Source organism: Corythoichthys intestinalis, chromosome 11 (genome assembly GCF_030265065.1).
Source record: "Corythoichthys intestinalis isolate RoL2023-P3 chromosome 11, ASM3026506v1, whole genome shotgun sequence".
Taxonomy (NCBI): Eukaryota; Metazoa; Chordata; class Actinopteri; order Syngnathiformes; family Syngnathidae; genus Corythoichthys; species Corythoichthys intestinalis.
The window spans coordinates 47448369-47470819 of record NC_080405.1 but is presented as its reverse complement, the minus strand read 5'-3'; the positions used below and the strand labels follow the sequence as shown (position 1 = coordinate 47470819).

Below are 22451 nucleotides of genomic sequence, written 5' to 3'. Positions count from 1 at the left end.
TATACATTCAACATACAGTACATAAATACTGTATTTGTTTATTATGACAATAAATCCTCAAGATGGCATTTACATTATTAACATTCTTTCTGTGAGGGGATCAACGGATAGAAAGACTTGTAATTCTTCAAGGATAAATGTGACTTTGTATACTGTGACTAAATATTGCCATCTAGTGTATTTGTTGAGCTTTCAGTAAATGATACTGTAGCCATGCTCAAATGCATGTGGGAAGTGCAACCATGACTGTGCTTAGTGCTACCAATTGATATATATTCTCTGCGTTGGAAAATAAAATAGGGTGTGAAGAATATGATCAATTACTACCTTGCTTCCCCACAGTGCTTCCCACGATATTTCTAATCGTAGGGAGAAGGATTGTCAGGCTTAAGCCATTTAAAACAAGGGTCCAAAGGCTGCCAAAATTCACTTTACTCAATTTACGCTGCCTTTTAGCTCTCTATATAGGTAAAACGGCGCCATTACAGATTGAGCGCGACAATGCGTGAGTGGGTCGTCCAGCGGATTCATTAATTGCGTTAAATATTTTAACGTGATACTTTTTTTTTTTAATTAATTACCGCCGTTATCGGGATAAATTTGATAACCCTGCCTTAAGCCTATACTAAAGACTCTGGAGTGTAACATATTATGTTTGTAACGTTAAAAAAAAAAAAAAAAAAAGTATATTTAAAAAAGGCATGTCCGATATTTTTTTGCCGAGTCCGATACTTTGAAAATGACGTGCATCCCGATCGATCGGGACATCTCTAAATAAAACCCCTCTTAATGTTTTCATTTTATTAAAATTTGTCAAATGTTCAATCAAAAAATAAACTAGTAGCTCATTGTGCTCGAACCCATAAAATTATTTGGGCCCACGCACCAGCAGAGGGCGCCAAAAAACAAGTAACACGCGGACATTACACTGCTGTCATTTTAATCTGTTTGAGCAGGGCATGTGCGTTAATTGCGTCAAATATTTTAACGTGATTAATTTAAAAAAAATAAGTACCACCCGTTAACGCGATAATTTTGACAGCCCTAATTTTTTAAAATTTATTTATTTATTTTTTTTTAAGTGAAAAAACTTGTTTTATTTGTATCTCTTTCCAATGATCAATCTGAATACATTGAACACACAGGAAAAAAAATGGGAGGGTGAAGGCACTACTTCGCAGTTTTTCACTTACGCGGCGAGTTAATAACCACTGAAATCGAGGGATCACTGTACTTTCTTTAGCGATGCAGCTATAATATAGTGATAGTAAAAGGACATCATAAAGAAGTTAATGCGCAATCCCTTTTCCATCACTGTGTACCGTATTGTGGTTCGCGACGTGGAGAAGAATGAATGTTTTTTTTTCCCTACACACTTGCTGCTCTTGTGACTTGTATACCACGCGACCCAAGAGACAACACCTTTATTGATGACTAGAAAACATCAGATCATAACAACGGAACAACCACTCTCAAATACCCATGAACCATTGCGGGCGTAACACATAATAAATAGTATGAATAGCAACCGAAATGAATCCCTTAGCAATATTCCAGAAAATTGTACTTTTTTTTTTTAATATAAAGTTCAGCGTCTTGTGGAGTCCTCAAAGCCACAAGGTATAATTACAACACATTTAATTTGTACATGAAACTGAAATTTGAAAGCCAACTGCGACATTGCAATCGCAAGAGATGTGTCTTTTGTCTAAAAGACTGTGCTTCGGCCTCCACTATCACGGATTTTCAATACTAATTTTTGGAGTTTGGAATTAATTTTCCACACTAAATTGAGGTCTACATTTAGTACAACTGGTCCGCCCAGCTGTTTCGGAACAAACACATACACGCACACACAGTCACGCACACAGACAAAGTTTAATTTATATATAAGTATAAATATAAATGTTTATATTTTTAATCTTGCCATGAAAAAGAGTTGTTTTATGTGTTTTTTAGGGGGAAACGGCATATTTGAGAATCAAAAGCTTGATCTCACGGGAATATGTTTCTCAAAAGAAAGTTTTCTGCATTATTTATGTTCCTTTTTTTAACTTATAAGTCATATTTTCCTCAAAGATTTATTCCTAAAAATGTCTTTCTTCAAGTAAAAAAAAAAAAAAAGTGCATTTATAAATACATTTATGAATCTAATTCTACAAGCATGTAATTGACCATTTTCTGGAAATTAAATATTTTCCATCAAATAAAAAAATATGACTTCATTCTCATAAGACTAAATTTATATATTTTTAAATTACCGTACTTTCAATAATCAAATACTACTTAAAAAAAACAGGATTTAACGGTAATCTCATTTATACTCTATGCCAATTTTTGACACACACAAAAAATTCTGAACACATCCACCTCCAGACTAATCTTTCAAAAATGATAAACTTTCCTCTATTTTTAATATTTTCTTAATGCTCATCTATCGTGACAGAGTCCATCCTTTTAAAAGCAAAACGTTGTCAGGCGCAGTTGCGATGCAGCGAATTTCAGTCTGCAGTGAGGTCGCCGAGTCTAATGTGTCAGCACTTATTCTGCTCCCCACCCAGGTAGTCAATGGCATTGATGTTGGGCGTAATAGCCGCCGTGTTGGTGACAGAGGATCAGCCATCTCATATAGAGGTGGTCTTCAAAATAATAATAGTTTTTTTTTTGTCTTCCTCCTCCCGCAGAGCAATTACTGGAGTTCATGCATCAGCTGCCAGCCTTCGCTAACATGACCATGTCGGTACGGCGTGAACTCTGCGCCGTCATGGTCTTCGCCGTAGTGGAGCGCGCTGGCACCATCGTTCTCAATGATGGAGAGGAAGTAAGTTAATTGTAAAACAATATGTATTACGTATTAATTGATGCCAATAAATGTCCAATCCATTTTGACTGGGAGTCCAGCCCAGTCAAATTGGATTGGACGTCTATCACCGTCAATGGCAGTAAAACATGATCACTCAATGCAAGCCTTCCAAGTTGAATTGAATTTTCATGGCTCTGTCAATGGGAATGATATTGCGAAAGGTACAGTGAGGAGAAGTATTTGCACCCCATGTGATTTTGCAGGTTCACCCACTTAGAAAATAGGTAGAAGTCTGAAATTTCAATCATAGATGCATTTCCACTCAGAGACATCATCATATGTTACACTTATCCAGAGTCTTTAGTTTAGGCTTAAGGTAGGGTTATCAAATTTATCCCTATAACGGCGGCAAATAATTTCTTTAATAATGTATAACGTTAAAATAGTTAACGCATTTAATGCATGCGCTGCACGATCTACTCGCGCATTCACGCGCTTCATCTGTTATGGCGCCGGTTAGCCAATAAACGTATATTGAGTAGAGTGAATTTTTGCAGCCTTTAGAGCCTTATTTTAATTGGCTAAAATCTTACAATCCCTCTCCCTACAATTGGTAATATCATAGGAAGTAATGTGGGGAAGCAAGGTAGCAATTGATATTTTCTTAACACATTGAATTATATCCCATCGCAGAGAAGATATATGAATTGGTAGCACTACGCACAGTCGTGGTTTCACCTGTCATGGTTCCACTTCCCATCATGCATTGGGCATGGCCTTCAGTATCATTTACTGAAAGCTCAACAAATATACTAGATGGCAATATTTAGTCACAATAAACAAAGTCAAAAGTCTTTCTATCCGTGGATCCCTCTCACAGAAAGAATGTTAATAATGTAAATGCCATCTTGAGGATTTCTTGTCATAATAAACAAATACAGTACTTATGTACTGTATGTTGAATGTATATATTCGTCCGAGTTTTATTCATTTTTTTCTTAATGCATTGCCAAAATGTATATGATCGGGAAAAATTATCGGGAATGATTGGAATTGAATCGGGAGCAAAAAAAAAGCAATCGGATCGGGAAATATCGGGATCGGCAGATACTCAAACTAAAACGATCGGGATCGGATCGGGAGCAAAAAAACATGATCGGAACAACCCTAGTAACCACCCACACACCACCCGTTTGAGCTCAATATTGTCACCTATGCACCCCACAGTCAGTCATAATCCAGCTGTTACCATGGACAATGGTAGAGAGATTTCGCAAGACACCAGAGAAAAAATTGTTGAGCTCCACAAAGCTGGAAAGGTTAATGGGACAATTGGAAAGCAGCTTGGTGAGAATAAATCAATAGTTGCAGCAGCTGTTAGGAAATGAAAGAGGCTAAACATGACTGATAATCTACCTCGGACTTGGGCTCCATGTAAAATATCTCCTCGCCTCGTGAGGCATCACTCGTGATGAGAAAAGTAAGGGCTCAGCTTAGAACTACACGGCAGGACCTGGTCAATAACCTGAAGAGAGCTGGATGCGCAGTTTCAAAGGGTACTGTCAGTGGAACACTATGGTGCACTGGTTAAAAATCATGCATTGCTCAGAAGGTTCCCCTGTTAAAGTACATGTGAAGGCCCGTCTGAACTTTGCCAGGGACCATCTGAATGATGCAGAGGGGTCATGGGAGAAAATCATGTGGTCAGATGAGACCAAAGTAGAAAGTTTCGGGGCAAACTTTACTCTCGTTTGTGGAGGAATGAGTACAATCCCAAGAACACCATCCCCACTGCGAAGTTATGGGGTGGAAATCTCATGCTTTGCGGCTGCTTTTCGGCAAAGGGGACAGGAGGACTGTACTGTATGAAGCAGAGGCTGAATGGTGAAATGTATCGTCAGATTTTGAGCCACAACCTCCTTCCCTCAGTCAGAGACTTGAAGATGAGTGGTGACTAGATCTTCCAACATGACAATAATCCAAAGCACACAGCCAAGCTGACCAAGGAGTGGCTGCGTGAAAAGCATAGCAAGGTTCTGGAGTGTCTCCAGACCTCATTTCAATAGATGATCTTTGGATGGAGCTGAAACTTCGTGTTTCTCAGCGAATGCCCCGAAACCTGACAGATCTAGAGAAGATTTGTGTGGAGGAATGGGCCAAAATCCCTGTTTTCTCAGAGGTACAAATACATATGAACCCCAGTAAATTAGAAATAAATGATTGAAAAATCATACAATGTGAGTTCCAGATTTTCTTTCTTTTTTTTTTTTTTTTAGATTATGTCTCTATAAGTGGAAATGCATCTATGATTGAAATTTCAGACCGCTACCTATTTTCTAAGTGGGTGAACTTGCAAAATCACAAGGGGTGCAAATACTTCCGCTCCACACTGTGCTGTATATGCAGTACATTTGATACTACAGTATTTTCCGGACGTACTTTTTTAAAAATAGTTTGGCTGGGCCTGCGACGTATATGTTAGACTTAAATGGATTTGTTGTGAGATCAAGAGTTTGTTTCATTTATTGTTATCTAAATAACTATTAATATGTCAACCGTTAGCTATTTAGCTCTTTGTTCTGTTTTATTACTACTGTAATGTATAATGTTTGTGCTTGCTCTTCCTCTTTTTTGTGCATTTTTTGGCTAGTGCAACTTGTACTCGGGTGCGACTTATAGTCCAAAAAATACGATATATACATATATTTATATATAAACTTTTGAAATAGACTTTGCTCTCGTACAAAACGTGAACATTCCTAAAATGCACTTCATAAAACTTAGTCTTCTTTTCTCGTTTCATGTATTTTCCGCTCTATTAAAGATGAATGCAGAGCGTCTCGTCCCCCTTGGAAGTCCTCGGGCAGCTAAAGCAAGACGCCTTTTTAAATGGCCACGTTTTGACCCACAATGGAGGACTGGTCTCTGTAGTCAATGGGTTCACTGAGCATGTTTTAACCGTAGGAACTAATGATCCATGCCTGGGAAAACTGTCACTAGGATGAATGAACCAATAGTTAGTAGGAAAAGTTTGGCAAGGAATTTATGAATTTAGGTTCGGTATTCGACAGAAAATGACGAGAAATGCCCCAGAATTAATTCATTGCCTAGCATTGGCTGCCACTTACGGCTGTAGACGTTAATTCGCTGCCATCCTTCCCAATTCAGACAGATTGGACGTCGACTAGTGACAAACTCATTACAATTCACAACAGAAGGATGATAAGCACTTGGTTTTCTGTTTATTAGTTGTCTTGTAGAATATTCTGATGATAACCTGACCCATGTATCGATAATCCGTTGCCTTGTATCGCAAATTGTATCGTATCATGAGGTACCCAGAAGTTCCCAACCTTATTTGACATGTACAATGAGTAGTGTCTAAATGTATTATGCTGTGTTTCAGCTGGACTCGTGGTCGGTGATATTGAACGGTTCGGTGGAGGTGACGTACCCTGAGGGCCGCACGGAGATTCTCTGCATGGGCAACAGCTTCGGGGTGTCGCCCACCATGGAAAAGGAGTACATGAAGGGAGCCATGAAGACCAAGGTGGACGACTGCCAGGTAGCGTGTCCTTCACGTGTCGACAAACGCGGCCGTTACACGGATGTTAGTCGCCATAATAGCGGAGGTCGTTTGCAGCTTATGTTCTCTCACTGACGACTCATAACGGCGCCCCAGGGGGGCTCGCTGTTGATGATGCGACACTCTCCAGGGGAAGAATTAATGATGCATTTTCGTGCGTAGTCGTGATGACCTCTGACTTGTTATATAATGACAAGTGGTGTCAAAGAAACACCTTCAAACGTCTTCATGTTTACATCAACATAACAGCAAGATAGGTTTCAAGATGGCGGCTTTAAATATCAAGAAAATAATGACACACTTAAGCATCAGTGTGCACCTGCAAGAGCTGCTACATCGAGTGGCTCGGATGGATGGATGGATGGATGGATGGATGGATGGATGGATGGATGGATGGATGGATGGATGGATGGATGGATGGATGGATGGATGGATGGATGGATGGATGGATGGATGGATGGATGGATGGATGGATGGATGGATGGATGGATGGATGGATGGATGGATGGATCGATGGATGGATCGATGGATCGATGGATCGATGGATCGATGGATCGATCATTTTTACCTTATTTATTACAACTCACCGATGATGTCATTTTAGTGCCGAACCAATACTATTATCAGCATCAGGAACAGAAGTTGGTATGGTGAGGAAAATAATGGAGTTGACATCAGGAAAATACATGTCAATATATTTCATGATTAGGAAAATGAATGTCAACGTGGTTAAAAAAAAAAATTAATTTGTTTTTTGTCTTTGTTGCAGTTTGTGTGCATAGCCCAGCAGGACTACTGCTGCATCCTCAACCAGGTGGAGAAGAACATGCAGAAAGTGGAAGAAGAAGGAGAGATCGTCATGGTCAAGGAGCATCGAGAACTGGACCGAACGGGCACCAGGAAAGGACATATTGTCATCAAGGTGGCTAAGCGAGCAAGCAGTGACATCATCATTTTGATAATAATTTTCTGAGTTATAACACCACTGTGCTCGTTGTGATCAGGGCACTTCGGAGCGTCTAACAATGCACTTGGTGGAGGAGCACTCAGTGGTAGATCCCACCTACATTGAGGACTTCCTGTTGACATATAGGACCTTTCTGTCCAGCCCCATGGTAGTGGGCAAGAAGCTACTGGAGTGGTTTCATGACCCAAGTCTCAGGGACAAGGTATGCCACTTGAAACACAATTCAAAACAAAATAAGGGGAAAAAAGTGGAGTTGGAGAATTAGTTTTTGGGTATTCGTGCTTTATCACCATAGTATAATTCAACAGAATCTAGCAGGGTGGCTTTATTTTGGAAACTGAATTGCAGTTGTCAAACTTGGTGGAAGGGTGCATATAATTTTATATATTCTAAACTACTGTTGCATACAATTTTATATATTTTAAACTAGTGTTGCACCGATACTAATGCTAGTATCCTAGTATCAGTGCCGATACAACCCTAAAATGATGTCATCAGTATCGGGGAGTCCTTAATGACGTCATGTCCGGGTTATAAAATCACGCCAGCTGCCCTTCCCGCACAGTGAGCGCCGAGTCGGCAACACGGGACAAGTCTGTGAACCTGTCCAACCCGCGTTATTCCTGAGATATCTCCTCATGTCTGAAAGCCATGACACGATCAAATCCTGTGTCACCTCTAGGCATATGCCGGTATGAGATTCTAACGGTATGATAACCTTCAGCCAAAATATCACGGTATTGCAATTACAGCTCTAAAATGTGTTACTTTGAGATATCTGGGTTTAAAAAACAAAAAACTTTTTCCCATTGAACAGGATTTTTATTTTTCAAAACATAAGCAAATTGAAAGTAAAATGTTAAAATAAATTAGAAAAAATAACAAAAAAAACCCTGAAATATTGTAAATTAAATTTGAATAAATGCAGTCCTTTAGGTGAGCCTAAACCCACAGCCACAGCTGAACATGATTACCATCAGAACAAAAATGATTGAATTATTTTCCATGAAAAGCACATGTGTATGACTCGTATCATGTTCACATTATACACACTCTTTCTCAACAAAGACGTTGCCAGAGAGAGAAAAAACACATTTTACCACCGCTAGACACACTAAACATGCTGGAATTAACTCATGTAGCTGGTGGGAAACATTCATGACAGTGTTTACCAACCTTTAATTTTGTATAAATGCGAAATCATATTGGAGGTATTGCCATCTTGGCAGCCACCCTCCGCAAACAAATTTTACATGTTGGTTGGACCAGCTCCTCTCAGCCGCGGCCGTATATATCTTTTCTGTAGCTGAGGTAGTCCCATACCAGTGATTTCGTTTTCTTAGATGCGGGGAAAAAGTTCAGGATTTTCACTTCCTCCAGCCATCGTGTAGCACAGCAGACTCACTGAGCAACAACCAGTGGGAGAGGTTTGAGCCTTGCAGCTGCAAGCGAGGGATTTCTCCCTGCATTTTTAGGACATGAAAAATATCTAATACCTTTTGTATTTAATTTTTGCGGTATTGGAGCCGTGACGTTTTCATAACACAGTATACGTTGAAACTAGTAATCGGCACATGTTTAGACACCTTACAGAGGAATTTACCAGGCTATAAGTCTTAAAGGGGCTTCTGAGAAAACTTGTTTACAACACCAGGGATCGCCATCTCCATTGGAAGCAACCTGTCCCCATTCAGTGAAAGAAACTAACCCTATGTGATTGAAAGAACAAGTTTAAAATATATTTTTTTAACGATTAATACAGAAACAAATCACCTCAAATTAATCTAAACCGCTAAAATAATGATGGGTTGCAGAAGGAAGATCAACAGAGTAGAGCTGAAACGAATACTCGAGCAACTCGAGTAACTCGAGTTTAAAAACTGATCCGAGTAATTTTATTCACCTCGAGTAATCGTTTATTTTGACAGCTCTAAGCATCACGTTTTGCTCGTACTACTTTTAATGCGGGACAACGCGCTGATGTTAATAAAACTTACTGCAGCTGACAGCCGCTACAAGCGACGCCGACGTTGCTAAATACTAGCCCGCACGATGCTACGTTGGTCGCAGGTAGCGTCTAATGCGTCTCCTAGAGATCATGTATGTTGAACTAGATGCGCAATGACAGACTCGGCCGTGTCTGCGCAGCGTTAGTAAACAGCCGCCATCTTAAAGCAGTAGAGCGCTAAGCGCTAATAAAGAGCGCTAAGCGCTAATAAAGAGCGTTAAGCGCTAATAAAGAGCGCTAAGCGCTAATAAATAAGATTAACGTTACTGTCACTAGCTCACGTAACGTTATCCCTGCGGAGGGCTAGGTTTCTATTAATTATGACCACTGTCGATGCGTGGCTAACGTGTCTTACATACAGGCTTTAACAGAACATAGCATTGTGGAGTGATGAGGGTGTAAAATAAAAACTTAATAATGCTAACTATCAATTTTAGCTCAGTAGTCATTGCTGGATAAAACACCAAGTAGCACTGGTCCCTAATGTGCTCCAATACAGCCTGTATCATACATTTATTTTGAACACTGCAAAAACTCAAAATCCTATCAGGATTTACAGTTTAGACTAACTTAAAAATGGCTTGACACAAATAGAAATTCAATTGAAACACGTGGGGGAAAAATCCTAACTTTTAAGTGATGTGTGTTATCAAGCGTAACGGCATTTTTAGGTAATATATATATATATGTGTGTATATACATACATATATATATATATATATATATATATTTTTTTTTTTTAATCTAAAAGTTTTTTGTGTGAAAGCAGTGAATTAGATTTTTTTTTTTATTCTAGTTACATCTGAGATGCAATTGCTGGCTGTTTTCAACAATCTACATCAAAAATAAAGACATTGATTGACTGAAAATGGTTCAAGATTAGATGAAATGTCTTGTTTTCTCATGTATATTTACTGTATAATTGCTCTTCACCTAAAATTATATTTGTTTTATCCGATTAATCGATAGAATTTTCAGTCGATTACTCGATTACTAAAATATTCGATAGCTGCAGCCCTACAACAGAGTACTATTACATCAATTTCTTCATTGTGTGTGTACAGGTATACAGTCTCCCTTTACTTTTCTGTTAACGATTGAAATATTTGTTCAGGTGACGCGGGTGGTCTTGCTATGGGTGAACAACCACTTCAATGACTTTGAGGGTGACGCCGCCATGACTAACTTCCTGGAGGAGTTTGAAAACAACCTGGAGAGAGAAGTATGTTTAAGAATTTCAAAATAATTAGAAATAAGATGCACAGCTCTCAAACACCCCAAATTATTGTGTTCATCTACAGAAAATGTGCGGCCACCTGCGCCTGCTGAACATCGCGTGCGCCGCCAAAGCTAAACCTCGCCTGGTGACGTTAACCAAAGCGTCCAGGGAGGCCGCGCTCGCATTCAGCCTGCTGGGAGGGCAAGACAAAGGCTTCAGGGTCTTCATCGATGCCGTGGAAGCTGGCAGTAAGGCGGCAGAAGCGGGGCTCAAGAGAGGGGATCAGGTAACGCTCATAGTTGCTTACGAACGTAGCTCCTTTGATCAATCAGAGCGCGCTAACAAGCATTTCAAGATACCGTCGTTCTTGCGTGTGGGTGCAGACCATCCTGTGCTATTCTTCGGCCAGTAAATACACTAACAAGCCAGATGAGTAAACTTCACCTCTGACTAATAAAAACACAGGGACTGATTCCTGGTGGAACTTGTTAGTTAGCGAGCGAAAAAAGAAGAGAAGAGCCGCAGGGGGATGTTTGGCTTGGATGAGACTTAACGCGGATTCAGACGCTCTCAAGATGGGTTTCCAGGATTAGGGAGACTTTAGCTGGAAGCTCAGAACATGGGCAAGTGTGAAAATGGTTGTGAAGTCCAGCTTGTTAGGAGAAAGCCAACAAGAGCTGCCTGCAGAAAATCCTTCATTCCTGCAGTTTTTCTTCTCAATTTTATTTGCATGAAAAAAAAAAAAAAGGAAGTCTTGTTTAAAAAAAAAACAGAAAACATCAACAACAAAATCATTTGAAATCACGGCCTTATCTTGAGTGCTCTTGTCTTGTTTTCCTGAAAGATCTTGGAAGTGAACGGGCAGAACTTTGAGAATGTCCAGCTCAGCAAAGCTAACGAGATTCTGAAGAACAACACTCATTTGTCCATAACTGTGAAAACCAACCTTTTAGGTAAAACGCACCCTCACACATGCAGGTTTTCCATTTCTTCAATGACACAGTTAAAAACAGTTTATTTCCCTCACTCAAGTGTTTAAAGAGCTGCTAACCAGGCCCGAGCAGGAGCTCCACGGCGACGTAGACGGCGAAGATGAGCACGATCGGAAGAACGGCGCGCCGCACCTGCCCAAGATCGGCGACATCAAAAAGGCTAGCCGTTACTCCATACCTGACCTGGCGGTGGATGTGGAGCAGGTGATGGGCTTGGAGAAAGCCAGCAAGAAGGCCAAGAGCAACTCTGTGGGTGGGAGGAACAAGCTTAAGAAGATCTTTGACAAGACGCTCACTAGTATCCTGCCTCCCAAACCTTACAAGTAAGTTGGCCATGATTTTTTTTTTTTTTTTTTTAGGGCATCACAAACACACAAAATTCACTTCCGGCTCCAGCTTCCATTCGGTTTTATTGCTTTTCTATTTTTTTGTTTCGTTTATGTACAAAACTAGTATCGGAGCTGAAGCTGTGGTGGTGGGCTGCATCGGAATCAGACAGCCTCATCATGTCGTAAAACAGCGAAATTGTGTCATATGACAATTGAGAATTTTTTTCCTACATTTTTTCCCTCAAAAAAGCCATAACAAAGATCTATTTCAATATTTCATTAGACAGGCTAATGTCGTAGCTCTCAGCTACGGTACATGTACATAAATGCGTAGCTGATTACAGCAACATACACTTACATAGTCATACAATTTTTTTTCTCGTAGCAATAGTACAAATTACATCTCGTAGTCTTTCTTTTTCATTTCATTTGGCCCTCATACGCATTTCATTACCACGACAATAATAGTCTTTCTGGTAACGGACCCATTTCAAGCAGCAAGGGGATATTCTAAGAGCCGTGTAAAGAGTTTTAGTAGTTTCAGTGAGAAGGTGAATCATTTTTTTGTTGTTCGTTAACTACATTTCCACACAAACGCACATCTAGGTACCATTTAGCCTAGGAAGGAGAGGCAGGACAGTCATTTTTCAATTGTCCCAGAGCTTGCGAAACTTGGGGAAAAAAAGCGCATTTATGAAGGTTTCGTCAGCCGTGATTGCGTATATCCGTCCTTCCGAAACAGCCTGATAGAACAGATATAAGTACACATGACCCTCTGTTCTTGGATGCGTTGTTGACGTCAGCGCGGCGACGCTCTGAAAATAGCAAATTCATTCAAACTTGCCGTTCCACTCCAAGACTGCCGTCTGCCGCTCGCTTTCGCCGAAAAGTCCGATCCAAAATACTGTAATGCCCCGAATGCGGGAAAGGAGAGGAGTCTGTCGTGGCTTACCCACTTTATTGTGACAATAATAATAAAGCAAAACAATAACAAAATAACATTGGGCTGCCGCGACATGCAACCGATATCTCTCGGTATCTCGCCCGTTCTCCCATTCTTCCTACTCGCTTCTCCCTACGGGATAGCTCCCCAGTCCAGTCGTCTCTTAAGGGGGCCGTGCCTAGTTATGGACATTGCAATACACAATGAATAGGTTGCCGCTGAACCCTTCACACAACGCTGCCGCTAGTTTGAAACGGCCTTAAAAAAAATCTTAATTTGCAAGGCGTTGCAGCTTTTACTTTGGTGTGGCGGTGCGCCACACTCTATTATATGTAGGGGAAACCCTGATAACTGAAATTGTCATGTAAAACTAATTCCTATGTTTTCGTATTTTATCCCCAGAAGCAGTATTTACACGCCAAAATGACTAAATTTAAAATATTGTCTTTTGTTGTGTTTATTATTTTTGTTACGTTTTGAATCTCACAATTTACAAATAAATAGTTTTGCTCCATATTTTTGTGCCTGATACCGATTCCGATGCAGATACCTATATCACGTTTGACTGTTATTGAGTGATCATGTTTCGCTGCCATTCATGGCGATAGGTATCCAATTCTATTGGTTTTGGGGTTCATTCGATCACTGCAAGCCCTCCCAGTTAAAATGCATTGGATGTCTCTCGCCTTCAATGGCAGCCAATGAGTTAATCCATAAAAATGAAATCAATTTGTACCCGATTCCTATCCTCTGAAGTAAGGTCCGATTTCCAATCCCAAACTGAACAAAAAACATGAAAATTGATAAAAACTCGCAAAACTAATTCTAACTAAATATTCAAAATTAAAATCTCTAATGAAAAATCCTGAACTTGTATAACCTTGTTTTTAACTAGAGTTGTCCAATATTATTGTACGATAAAAGCATTTTAAAATGATGTCAGATAATATCGACATCAGTTTTCATTATTGATTTTGGGCCAATATGCATGTTGCCTTAAACGTGAATGTAGAAGTCTTCTGCCTTTGTGCAAGAGTTGGTCACGGCTTAACACAGCAGTTATGCTTATTGACCACTAGATGTCTCCAAACTTAGAGGCTTGGGATTTGTTATGTGAACAGACCATTTGCATTCATGGGGCAAAAAATTAAATGATAAATAAATGATTGAAAAAAATAATGGATATGTTAATTCCATGACCGCATATATCAGTATCGGTACAATACCTGTATCGCATTTATTGGACCATATCGGGCTATCGGTTAAAAAGTCATTATCAGACAACTCTTAATTGTAACACATTGGCTGTTTTTATAGCATCGTTTTAACATTCCATCTGTTTTGCCTAGCGACGTGTGCGTGGGCCAGTCGCAGGACGACAGCATCGTGGGCATGAAGCAGTCCAAGCAGATCCCGCCGGCGCTACCTGTCAGCGGCAACCTGTCGTCGTCCAACCCCGACCTGCTCCAGTCACACCACCGCATCCTGGACTTCAACAACCAACCCGGTGAGCCCTCCTCGTGGCTAATCCCGCTCCAATTTTAAAAAAGCTAATCTGCGCTAATATTTACCGTCACGTTATTTGTGTTCCTTTAGTGCCGGTCATCCTGAGTAAGTACTTTACGAACCCCGTGACTCTTTCCTTTCCCCCGGGCACAATTGCACCTTTCACGTTAAGTGGTTATTGGTAATTTACAGTAAAGCTTGCGTGTTCACCGGAGCTAATCGAGTCAAGCACAGACCACCTCCTCCTCCCATGGGTGTTTGTTTGCGTCTTTTTAATCACACTAATCAATTGAATCACAAGGAATGCTGGGATGCTCGTGGAGGGCATACGTGTTTGCTTGGGTGGTTGCTGTGAACAGCATGAATCCAAAAATAATGAGTTTATAGGTATCATTGCTCATTGTGGCAGTTACGTTCCAGGTATACTCACAATAGGTTTGAATGGTGTGCGTATTTTATGTATTTGAAAATTATTATTATACTAGATTCTAGTATAATAATACGTTTTTTTCTAGTAACTAGAAGGTGCAATTTCGGGAGTAATTGCGTGGGGGTGCTTTGCTTTCTCTCTTCCATGGGTCACTTCCTAGAGATTTTCTGTCTCTTCCTATTCATTTTGGGGCTTTTTGGGTCACATTCTTGTAGTGCTGCAATGATCAATCAATTAACTCGAGTAATTCGACTAGAAAAAAATCTTTGAATCAAAGTTTACTGCTTTTAATGGTTTGTTACTTTGTTTTGAAAGTGTTTACATTTAGTTTTATTGATTTGGGTGGATACACTGCCCTCTAGTGGCAACAGTGAATATGACATAACTCATTTAGCATGGCTGAATCCAGCTGCTCCTTATTAAGACCAACATAAGCCCATGTTTTTGTATGCATTGCATTCGTAATTTAGTTCATTGGTATATTTAGCTGTTTTTTTGTGGGAACATGTGTAGTATTGTTAAAAAAAACTTTTTTTTAGTATTTAAGCTAGCAGACTAATATGCAAGTTAGCCAATTGTTCTTTTGTTGTACTTAGATCGTCATTTATTTAATTTTGAATCTCAAGTATGTTTATTGATTTTTTTATTGAAAGTGCAATCCTGCATAGTTTGAAGAAACACTCGGAAATTTCATGTTCACATTTAATGCTCTTTTGAAAGCGTAATCTTAGCAAGCCATTGTTTTACATCTCCTCAAATTTATTCTGCAACGCAATAAATGTTCCTAACCCGACTACTCGATTTTTTCTAACTAGTTGATAGATTAATCGAATACTAAAATAATCGCTAGCTGCAGCCCTACTTCCTTGTTAATTCATTGGCTACCATTGACAGCGCTAGACCTCCAATCCCTTTTGACGTTCGTGGCATTTGTATAATTTGGAAAATTTTGTCTAGTTGTAAATTTTGATTCCTTTACTGAACAGTGACATCTTTTTAAAACGTTAATCGAATCTTGACGGGCACAGATCGATAACTTACTGACATACAAAGTATCACAGTATATGACCATATTGATATGCTGTCGCACTCCTACTTGGCATTTGTATGTTACTTTGAATTTTAAAGGTAACCTCTGACTTCAAGACTTGTAGGCTCTAATAAACCACAATTGTTCTCTTTTACTAAAATATGTTATTAGAAACACGTATAATATTGCCATTGGTTTAAAAATCTATAATATTTAGTACATGTTTTGACCTACGGAGGGCGCCATCTTTTATGCGCGCAATGGACGCTGAGGGTATTGATTGACGTAGTTTGTCACAGTCACTAGACCCGAACACAGAACACCGGTTTTGTCATACTCTCATCTCGTCTCACCCCGTCTTTCCTTTTCATTTTCCTTTTGCTGCTCGTTTTGTGAAATATCGACAGTGCTGTCATGCTCATTAATGTTCCTCTTGGGTTCAAATTACAGAGGGGTAGGATTCATATAAGTTGTTTATTTTACTTCTTCCTACTCCTTTTCGAATCTTATGTTTTGTTTGTATTCTTGTATGTCCATAATGGGATGCATGTTTTTAAAATAAATTTAATCAATCAATCAATCAAATTGAAAGGGTTCAACAGATGACATGTTTTTTGTCGCGAGAGTCGTACTCTGCAAGCCTGACAGCATAGCCCATTGATGTCACCGCCCTACGACGTCAACAACAATGCCGACCTACTCATTTTACAAATTGTGTAAAAACTAGGGCTGTCAAAATTATCGCGTTAACGGGCAGTAATTAATTTTTTAAATTAATCACGTTAAAATATTTGACGCAATTAACGCACATGCCCCACTCAAACAGATTAAAATGACAGCACAGTGTCATGGCCACTGGTTACTTGTGTTTTTTGGTGTTTTGTCGCCCTCTGCTGGCGCTTGGGTGCGACTGATTTTATGGGTTTAAGCACCATGAGCATTGTGTAATTATTGACATCAACAATGGGGAGCTACTAGTTTATTTTTTGATTGAAAATTTTACTAATTTTATTCAAACGAAAACATTAAGAAGGGTTTTAATATAAAATTTCTATAACTTGTACTAACATTTATCTTTTAAGAACTACAAGTCTCTCTATCATGGATCGCTTTAACAGAATGTTAATGCCATCGTGTATTGTTATAATAAACAAATACAGTACTTATGTACAATATGTTGAATGTATATATTCGTCTTGTGTCTTATTTTTCCATTCCAACAATAATTTACAGAAAAATATGACATATTTTATAGATGGTGTGAATGCGATTAATTTCGATTAATTTTTAAGCTGTGATTAACGCGATTAAAAATTTAAATCGTTTGATAGCCCTAATAAAAACGCAAACATCAAAAGGTGTTTTAATATCAATTTTTTTTTTTTTACCATATAATAACATTTATCTTTTAAGAACTACAAGTCTTTCTATCCATGGATCCCTTTAAGGCAAGACAACTAGGCTAAATGAACAGCATACTCTCTTCGTATCGAGTTTGTTTTGACACCGAGCAATCCTTCGTCTGCAGATATGTCCGACCAGGTGCTTCGGGTGTTTAAGGCGGACCAGCAGTCGCGCTACATCATGATCGGCAAGGACACCACAGCCAAGGAGGTGGTGGCCCAGGCCATCCGGGAGTTTGCACTGACGGCCGCGCCCGAGGCCTACTCACTCTGCGAGGTGTCCGTGACGCCCGAGGGTGTCATCAAGCAAAGGCGGCTGCCCGACCAGCTCTCCAAGTTGGCGGACAGGATCCAGCTGAGCGGCAGGTATGTTGTAGAATTGCCTGGAAGTTTCGTCGATGTTTCCTCATCAAAAGACATTTTGCACAAAGCACGGTTGTTTTTACGTGTAGATACTACCTGAAGAGCAACATGGAGACAGAGACTCTATGCTCGGATGAGGATGCCCAGGACCTCCTTCGAGAGGGCCAGATCTCATTGCTGCAGCTGAGCACGGTGGAGGTGGCCACGCAGCTATCCATGCGCGCTTTCCAGCTCTTCTGCGCCATCGAACCCACGGAGTACATCGACGACCTGTTCAAGCTACGCTCCCGGACGGGCGCCGCCACCAGCCTCAAGCGTTTCGAGGAGGCCATCAACCACGAGACATTCTGGGTGGCCAGCGAAGTCACGCGGGAGCCCAACCAGCTCAAGCGTATGAAGACCGTCAAGCACTTCATCAAGATCGCGCTGCATTGCCGCGAGTGCAAAAACTTCAACTCCATGTTTGCCATCATCAGGTGAGATTTAGCCACAAATTTGAATCTCAATCGCTGGACTTTTCCCACTTTATCGCCGCTGCCTTCTCCTCTCTCCCAGCGGTTTGAACCTGGCTCCCGTCTCTCGACTTCGAGGGACGTGGGAGAAGCTACCCAGCAAGTACGAGAAGCTCTTCGGCGACCTTCAGGACTTGTTCGACCCCTCCAGGAACATGGCCAAATACCGAAACGTCCTCAACAACCAGAACCTGCAGCCACCCATCATCCCGCTCTTTCCCGTCATCAAGAAAGACCTCACCTTCCTGCATGAAGGTACTCCACGTGGAAAATCCCCTCAATGGCTACGTTTACATGGACACATTTATTCAGATTTAAAGAGCATACGACAGGAGAAAAAAAGTCTTAAATAGCATTATTATGTGAATTACAATCATATTTTGAGACGATTCGACTATATACAACAATTTAGCAAATCGCAGATGACGAGAAATTAGTCTTTTAATCTGCCGGTTAGCCACGCCTACCATTATAGGGCTCAAGCGTCCCCAACAGGTGGATGACGTCAGCGGGAGACTGGGCTCATCGATTTTACTATACAGCCCATTGAGAGGGAATTATTCAGAACGAGGAAAACGCGACGAAGAGAGCCGCAAAATGTCATTGTTTCAGTCTCTCTCCTCCAATATTTTTACAGGATATTCTTTTTATCCGAGTATTTTTCCCCAATAGCTAAATAAATAGCTTGAGAAGGAGCAGTCAGCCTGTCGAGGGGGAACTATTCACAACGAGGAAAACGCGACGAAGAGAGCTGCAAAATGTCATTGTTTCTATCTCTTTACTTCAATATTTTTACAGGATATTCTTTTTATCCAAGTATTTTCCCCAATTGCTAAATAAATGGCATGGTCATGACAAATAACAGTCTTGTGCTAAATGGAATATGAAATAATAAAAATGCACTTATTCAGGACGACATGGCAAAATTACTCCATAATGGTCAAAACTGTCGACTTCACCTTGACTGTCGCACCTCCCGAACGATATTTTATGACACCTAAATCGGACATATGTCATTTCCCTTCCCCGGCTTCGGAGAATGTAAACAAACCAAGAGGCGTGACAGCTAGCCGACATGCTAACCCGAACCGAGTGAAGTTTCAAAGTCTTCGAAGCGGAAAATCACACATAACTAGCCCGGATTATTTGACATGACGACTGGGTTGTTGATTGTGTTCGCGGATCGGCAAACCGCCCAGCTAATGTGCATGAGGAGGGCTTTTTATATGCCTATCAACGATCAAACGTAAGTACTGTAGTCCTTTATTTAATGAAAGTAATCACTTTGTAATCGCTGTATTCGTATTTGACATAATACAAAACAAGATGTTTACTCACTTCCTCGTAAGTCCAATGGTCCCACAGTAAATATCCACGGTGAATGGGAACCTTTTGAAACTCCAAAAAGGCGCATACGCCTCTCCCTCATACAGAATGATTTTTCTGCAGCCGTTTGGCTGGCGTGATGCGAAAAATAAACGTATTAATCCGCAAAATCAGCTGAATCCTTAGTCCTCATACACAACAGTACGGCTGTTTAGTGAAGAGGACGCCTTCACCCGTACACGTCACAGCGACCTCCTCCTCAATGCAAGACTGAAGCCGGAAGTCACTCATTTTCATGGCGCGGTTAAAAAAACTAAATAAATATAGCGATCGCTTCCACACACATCCAAGCTGCCCATATCATTCAGGAGCATAAAATACTGCGTGTATTATGAAATAAACATGCTTTTTCGTGTTGCATGCACTTTAAGTTGCTACGGCTTCTTCTTCTACTGTTCTGATTGGAACTGTTGCAAGAAAAACTCAACCTGGCGTGATGTTTGTGCTGTGCTGGCATCAGGTAACGACTCCAAAGTGGACGGTCTGGTAAACTTTGAGAAGCTGCGGATGATCGCCAAAGAGATCCGCCACGTGGGCCGCATGGCCTCGGTCAACATGGACCCTAACCTCATGTTCAGGACCAGGTATGGAAATGTCTTAAGCCCCCCACCCCCAAAAAAAATATCCTGAGCAAATTGTCCTGTTGTCATGATTGCCTTCTATCACATTTGGTGGTGTTGAAGCTCCTTTCCTGTGGCCTTATTTTTCTACGCGGTGACCTTTGATTGTCTTTGGTGGTCTTTGGTGCTCTTTCCTGTCCTTAAAAGCTTGTTTTGTCTCCTTCTCACTCATCCACCCTCTGCCCCCCACGCGTGTCTGTTCGTGGCCTCTAGGAAGAAGAAATGGAGGAGTTTAGGGTGAGTTTTACATGTGCTTCCACATTTCTTCGCTGGCTTTCCTTTTAACCGGCTGACTTGAATGACCTAACTGACAGCATGTAAAGTGAACCCCCACATATTCGTGCCTTGCAATTGCACATCGGGAATGAGGTTAAAAAAAAAAAAAATATATATATATATATATATATATATATATATCAAATAAAATATCAATATCAATTTTTGATAAAGAATATCAAATACCAGCCTTCTAATATATTTATATCTACACTAGTGAAACAAGTCGAGAAAATGACAAGCAAAATAGCTCAATTTATCATATGAGATAACCAACTTTTATAAGTTTTTTTTTTTTTTTTTTTTTTTAAATGGTAACCAAAATGATTAAACAGAATTTGTTTGCTATCTTATTTTGTGCTGCCCAACTGATTTGCAAAAATACAGTTCAGAGGTATCGGGTCGGGACTCTGTATCGGCAGACACTAGATATTGTCATTGTAGACATAATTGAACTGCATTTAGCACATTTCCCACAGCACTACATCATAATCAGAGGTGGCAAGAGTAGCCAAAAAGTTTGCTCTAGTGAAAGTAGCGTTACTTGAAAATAATATTATTTAGTAAAAATATTGCCTGGTACACCAGACTCACCGCTGTTCCAGCTATTGAGTCTGGCCACCATTCACGCGGATACAATTTCCAGGGCGGAGCAAGCCACAGCAAACAGACAGCGGAGTGGACCAATCAGCGACGGGCAGACGTGACGTTAGTAAAATGACGAGGGCAGGACGAGGGACTTGCAGGCGGAAGTAAACATACGAAGAGAGCGGAGTTTATTCAACATGGCTAGCGCGAGACAGACTGTTGTCAATGACTCGTGTCGATGTGTTTTTGGTAATTTAAAACTGATTTTACCGTGGATTGGAACATATTCTCGGCCCTCTCCTTCACCATCTGTGTTGTTGTGGAGACGACTTTCGACGCGCAAGAGTGACGTTGCTCGTTAAGAACACGTCACACAAATAAACAAATCTGATTTGTCGATTGATTTTGTACCTGCTCGAGAGGCCGTTAATGGGCTGGTTCCCAGACTATACTCTCAGTGTTTGAAAAATACAGGGAGAACAGTCTGGCAGAGCCAGGCAAGTAAAAATAGTCATCCCAAAAAATGTACTCAAGTACAAGTAAAAAAGTATTTGGCAAGGCAAATTTATTTGTGTAGCACAATTCAACATAAGGCAATTCAAAGTGCACACATGAAGATGCACGAGCAGATGAAACCAAAATAGAACTTTTTGGTTGAAACACAGGTTCTCGTGTTTGGAGGAGGAAGAATACTGAATTGCATCCGAAGAACACCATACCCACTGTGAAGCATGGGGGTGGAAACATCATGCTTTGGGGCTGGTTTTCTGCAAAGGGACCAGGACGACTGATCTGTGTAAAGCAGACATTTCCAAAGTGCGGACCAGGGGCCAAATGCGGCCCGTGATCAAATTTCATCCGGCCCCCACTCTGTGTCATAAAATCAATAATGTCTGGCCCGCACACAGACCTAATAAATTGGTCAGCAGTTCTGCTACCAGCATATGAGGTAGCTTACACACTAAATGCTGCTCCTCATTTACCCACTAAAAGGCAGCAGCACTCGAAGCAACATTACCCCGCGTGAGCCTTTACTCCCAATTTTCTAAAATGGCGACAATCAACAAAAAAAAAAAAAAACCAAGAAAGTTGACTGTTACGGCTGACGCTTCAAGGATAGGTGGAAATTGGACTATTTCTTCACTAAAATACGCAAAAACTGTGTCTGCCTCATTTGCAAAGAGACAGTCACTGTTTTGAAAGAGTTCAATGTGAGGCGATATTACTAAACAAGACACGCTGACATGTACGACAAGATTACAGGGAAGATACATAGCGAGAAATTGAAGCAATTTAAAGCTAGTTTAATTTTACAGCGGCAGTATTTCGCAAGAGCCCATGAGATGAAAGAGAACGCCACAAAGGCTAGTTGCAAGATTTTGTGAAAATTATTAATAAAAAATAATAATAATAAAGCAAATGTGACACACAGAATGGCTTGCTAAAATTTGCATAAATATATTGTTCTACGTAAAGGATGTCAGCCAAGG

The 22451-nt window shown here is 40.4% G+C and overlaps 1 protein-coding gene across 10 annotated transcripts in view; it reads left to right on the top strand.

The window, feature by feature from the left end:
* rapgef2b (Rap guanine nucleotide exchange factor 2b) overlaps positions 1-22451 on the top strand; it is a 247410-nt gene that overhangs the window by 204248 nt on the left and 20711 nt on the right. For 7 of the 10 annotated variants that reach the window (XM_057849822.1, XM_057849816.1, XM_057849820.1 and 4 more), the window contains 15 exons: positions 2685-2821; positions 6210-6368; positions 7159-7311; positions 7394-7558; positions 10479-10586; positions 10666-10869; positions 11428-11536; positions 11616-11898; positions 14197-14354; positions 14444-14458; positions 17342-17582; positions 17669-18055; positions 18135-18346; positions 19938-20061; positions 20311-20334. In XM_057849822.1, coding sequence (XP_057705805.1) covers positions 2685-2821; positions 6210-6368; positions 7159-7311; positions 7394-7558; positions 10479-10586; positions 10666-10869; positions 11428-11536; positions 11616-11898; positions 14197-14354; positions 14444-14458; positions 17342-17582; positions 17669-18055; positions 18135-18346; positions 19938-20061; positions 20311-20334 — 2479 coding nt within the window. The remainder of the gene's footprint in view (positions 1-2684; positions 2822-6209; positions 6369-7158; positions 7312-7393; positions 7559-10478; positions 10587-10665; positions 10870-11427; positions 11537-11615; positions 11899-14196; positions 14355-14443; positions 14459-17341; positions 17583-17668; positions 18056-18134; positions 18347-19937; positions 20062-20310; positions 20335-22451) is intronic. The other 3 variants (XM_057849819.1, XM_057849817.1, XM_057849818.1) reach the window with 2 other exon arrangements.